This window comes from Zingiber officinale, chromosome 8B (genome assembly GCF_018446385.1).
Source record: "Zingiber officinale cultivar Zhangliang chromosome 8B, Zo_v1.1, whole genome shotgun sequence".
Lineage (NCBI taxonomy): Eukaryota > Viridiplantae > Streptophyta > Magnoliopsida > Zingiberales > Zingiberaceae > Zingiber > Zingiber officinale.
The window spans coordinates 82,775,029-82,779,934 of NC_056001.1; the positions used below are offsets into that span (position 1 = coordinate 82,775,029).

Sequence of the window (4,906 nt, forward strand, 5' to 3'; positions counted from 1 at the left end):
AATGCCTTCGTGAAGATTGTGATGGCACTTGGGTTGAAAATGTTTAACCAATTATAGTTTTTTTTTGAAGATATGTTTGTAGACAATATTGATATGTATCTTGTTTTTGAATATGATTTTGTGCACATGATGGTATTTCAAATTTTTATCTATGTATGTTGATTTTCTTTTGTAGGTGAATTTCTTATTGTGTATTTTTTTTAAATATTGATATGTTGTTTCACTTTTTTATCAATAGATTAAATTTGAGATCTATGGCATCCTTTGGAAAGCTTAAAATCAAATCTGATGGTGATGACACAATTCATGCTTCAAGCAAGAGAAAAGGACAACCTGCAACGATTGGGAAGGGCAAAGGAAAAATTGCATCTACATCCACTAACAACAGTTTACAGGTTGAGACAATGCTGGAATCTACAGACACTGAAACAACAAGAACATCTAGAGGTCGTACCCATCTGGATAAGCTTACTAAACAAAGGGTTCAAGGAATTCGAAATGAGGTAAGATTTAATAAACTTGGACAGCCAGTAGGAGGAGCTGCTATTGCAATGCAAAGTTACATTGGCTTGCTTGCTCGAGAAAAGGTCAAGATATCTTACAAGACGTGGAAACAAGTTCCAAATGAAGTTAAAGAATTGATATGGGAATCAGTTAATGTAAGTAAGTTAAAGAAATTCTGGTCAATTATCATGTTGCAAATTTTATTTGTCATATCATGGCATGCATGAAAAGATGAGTTAAAGATAGTAAAACAGTATGAATTGCCTGCTGTTCTTGCTACTCCAGCATTCAACAGTATGATTTTTATATATACAAGTTAAAGATTGGTTTTCTATTTCAAGTTGCTCTGCTGCATTTGCTCAGGTTTAGATAGTTCAGTTGAAGGTTCTTAAATTTCACAAGGTTCTGCTTCCTTTCTTTCAGCTTCGTATGTTTCAGTAGGTTGTTCTTCTGTTGTTCGTGATTCTCCTTGTTCCATTTCAGTTTTAGATCCCTCAGTAGGTTCTTTTTCTATATCAGTGGGGTTTTCATTTGTACTTAGTTCTGGTAGCTTTGTTTCTGCATTAGCATTGAAACAATTGTAAAGCAAAGAGAAAACCAGGATTGCATTGTCGTCCAGTGTCTCAACAAGAAATTACCAAATCTACAAACATTGTAAGACCTGATTACCAACTGCCAATCATCAAACAATTTCAAAACGAATGTTGCTCCAACTAGAAAACTTAGGATTATAAGTAACCAACAATCCTCAAAGGATCCTAACATTGTCCTAGGTTAATTGTACGAAATCAAGAACAAATCCATTTGTCTGTCATATCAGTGTCCAAAGCTAGTGCTGTTTGTATATGTCTTTACTTGCACTTGATTCTTCAAACAAAATGTTAAGGGCATGATTTTATATCTGATATACACAAATATCCAATATGTGCAATAGCACAACAACTGAACTTAAGGCTCTAGACATGTTAAATACTAAAGCTCAATCTTCCTAACAAAACTATACAAATACAAGAGAAATGGTTGTATATCTCATTGTTTGTGGTTGTCTACTACAATCCAAAGCTTCCATCCATCTAATAACTTGAATATCAAATGTTTTCTGTTTTAGATATTACAACCCTACTGTCAACCAAATTATTATGGGTGTATAATAACCTCCTATTTTAAGGCATTAGTTTCATCATATTCGGAAGTGGATACATCCATGCGAGTTACTACTTGCCTATAATAAGGCGAACGATGTTAACAGCGCTGAGACTCTATCGTTAACTAAATCATCCAGATTGAAAATAGATCCACAATTAAACTAATAAACAAATAGGGCAAATCAAAAGCCACGAGCACTCCTGCATTAGCTTTGTTTTGGTAATTTCAGATCTCCAAAACACTCAATGATGAGAATGCCTTAAACTTAATGTATGTGTGTGTTGTTTCAATGCTAGAATAATTTCCAGAAATTGTGTTTGCTTATGGTGTCAATGATGAATATAGGTACTAATCAGTTTATTGTATTCCCAATTGTGTTTTATAGCTGACATATGATGTTCCCCCAAGTTGGAAGAAGGGATGTTTGAATTCAGCAAGTAATAAGTGGCGTCAGTTTAAATCCCATCTCACTCAGACATTCATTTCGAAGAAGCTTGACAAACTCGAAGAGTTGGATGAACCACCTAGCGGCTATGGTCTTGCAAGAGATGATTGGATTTCTTTTGTCAGGACTCGCATGTCTGATGACTTTATTGTAAGTTTAGTCTTTTGTTCTTTCAAAATAAGTAGATATTAAGGTAAATGATGAATTAGTAAATTTGATATGTGGAATGTTTCACTTGACTAGAAACTAAGTGAACAACAGAAGGAGAAAAGAAAGAAGAACATATACCCCCATCGCCTTGCTCGTAAAGGATATGCACGATATGCTGAAGAAATAGTAAGTATATTTTGCTTATAAAATTCGTATAACGGTTTTGTTTAGCATTTAATAATCATTCTTATTTAACATATATCATTCAATTATTCTTGTTCTTAGGCAAATGAATTATGTGACGATGATGAAATCAATAGAGCTATTATTTGGAAGAAAGGAAGGGTTAATAAAGAAGGGAAATTTGATGGCCAAGAGTTGAAACAAACAATAGACAAGATTGTGAGAAGCTATGAGTAAAAATCAATTATTGTATTTCAATGAAACTTTTAAAGTAATTTTTTTATTTGGATGACAGGATGATTATATACAACAGAAGCGTGAGGGTACACTCGAAATTAATGGGACAAAAGAAGATATTCTTACGAAAGCACTCAATTCAAGAGAACATAGTGGACGTGTGAGGGCTGTTGGAGGTCATATCACTCCATCATTGTTCTTTAATGGTAGTAGATGGAAGACTGACCATGTTGATAGAGAGCTACTGATTGAGCAAAAGAGAGAGTTGGTGGAGGCTAGAAAATTAATTCAAGACCAAGATACACGCATTCAAAACCTTGAAGCAATTGTCTACAAAAAGGGTGCATGGGGCAGTGACATTGATGACAAAGGAAGTTGCTCGGTAAAGTTACCTCAGCAAAATGACAATAAACTGAACACCGATAAGACTTTCCCCAGTCATGAAGAGTTCAATGATGTCGAAATGCAAGTTGTGGATAAAGAAGTTGCTTTACAGGTATATAAGTTGTGGTTATATTTATTATTAAAATAAAGAGTTAGTATAATTCAATGACACAACTATTTATCTTTTAGGGTAAATCAGTTATTTTGACATTGGATTCTAGCACAGACATTGTTGCATATGGTACAGTTGTTGAGGTCATTGGAGTTAATCACTCTCTCCATGGTGTTCCGTTACCCAAGAATTGTATGCGTGTATCCATCGATGAAGCAATGCAGAAATCAGCATGTTTGCCAGTTCCGATTCCCAATGAATGTGAAACTATTGGTGATGCTGTTGGAACCCATGTGGCTTGGCCAAAACACCTGCTGATGCTACGACAAAAGGTACATCTAAGATAATATTTCAAAGTAAATATCTGTGAAACTATTTAGTATTGCACCTATCTAAAAAGTTTACAATTACAATTATTAGAAGCGTCAAATGAAGAAAACAGCACATGTAGAAAATAACCAGACTTTGTTATCAAGTGTGCCAAGATCATTGCGCGTGGTGTATTGTTATTGTAAGCGTGCTCTTGAGAATGGAAGGAAATTGTCAATTGCTTTAGATCATGAGGTATTTCAAGATGATTATGAACTGAACTTGCATCTTGAGGACATTAGTGCTTTGTATCACTTGGAGCCAATTTCAGGAAATTGTGTGGTTGTTTACATATGGTAAGTCTTCGAATTACCTTGTAGTATTGTTTGTTCTTTTTTAAATTTAGTATATAAGAAGCACATACTTTATTAGATCAGTATTTAATATCTAATATAGTTCTGATTTTTTTTATTTCAAATGGCAGGCATCTTTATAAAAAGTTGGTAAAAGAAAATAAGATTGATAAATTCAGATTTGTAAATCCGCATAGCATCCCAAACTTTCAAAAAACCACACAAGACAAAATAGGTAAAACTGAACGGTTGAACCAGAGGGCAAGTTTCTTAGCAGATAGGATGAGTGGTGCATCAATTAATCAATTAGTTTTGGTGCCAAGTTGCAATGGGTAATGAACATCTTTAATATCATTTTCAATTGATTATTTTAGTGAATTGTATGCACTAATTTTGTATTTGTGTGTAGTTTCCATTGGAATTTGACTGTCATTAAACCTCATAAGGAGATTGTTTACTTGTTGGATTCTTTAAGTCATCGCATTCGTGATGAAGATTGGAAATATGTTGTGGAAATGTGAGTTTATATATGCTTTTTATTATGTATTTAATTTAGTCATAAAACACTTATATATCAACTATGTTGAATGTATATATGAAGGGCGTTAAGATTGTTTAATTCGAACAATGGAAGGAAAGGAAGAAAGCATGTACAATGGGAAGTAATCAAGGTATGGGTACTTCTATTTCAATCAATCAAGGTATGTGTATATTTATCATTAACAATATCAATTTCCTTTAACGTAGGTTCCTAGGCAGCCAGATGCGAAACAATGTGGTTATTACGTGATGAGATTTATGAGGCAAATTACTGAAGAAAATGCAATGATCGAGGAGGATACACTACCATCGATAGTAATATTATCTTTATCATCTCAAATAATTAGAAGTTATTTAGTTATTATTTTTTTCCAATTAATTATATTTTGTTCTTTAAGATCATATAATTTATGTGTGTTCACAGTTCACAAAAGCGGAGTACTCTCAAGAAGAAATTGATGAAGTGCGCTCTGAGATAGCAGAATACATACAAGATCATATTTATGAATAGGTATATACATGAGTTCATCTTATTGCATTTGA

The 4,906-nt window shown here is 33.4% G+C and overlaps 1 protein-coding gene across 1 annotated transcript; it reads left to right on the forward strand.

Moving 5' to 3' along the window:
* Positions 1 to 254: 254 nt before the first annotated feature.
* On the forward strand, positions 255 to 4,613 carry LOC122013997. The gene is made up of 8 exons (XM_042570196.1): positions 255 to 659; positions 2,036 to 2,245; positions 2,339 to 2,431; positions 2,531 to 2,647; positions 2,724 to 3,161; positions 3,239 to 3,493; positions 3,582 to 3,826; positions 4,571 to 4,613. The coding sequence occupies exons 1-8, from the start codon at positions 255 to 257 to the stop codon at positions 4,611 to 4,613; spliced, it is 1,806 nt and encodes a 601-aa protein (XP_042426130.1).
* The last annotated feature ends 293 nt before the right edge of the window (positions 4,614 to 4,906 follow it).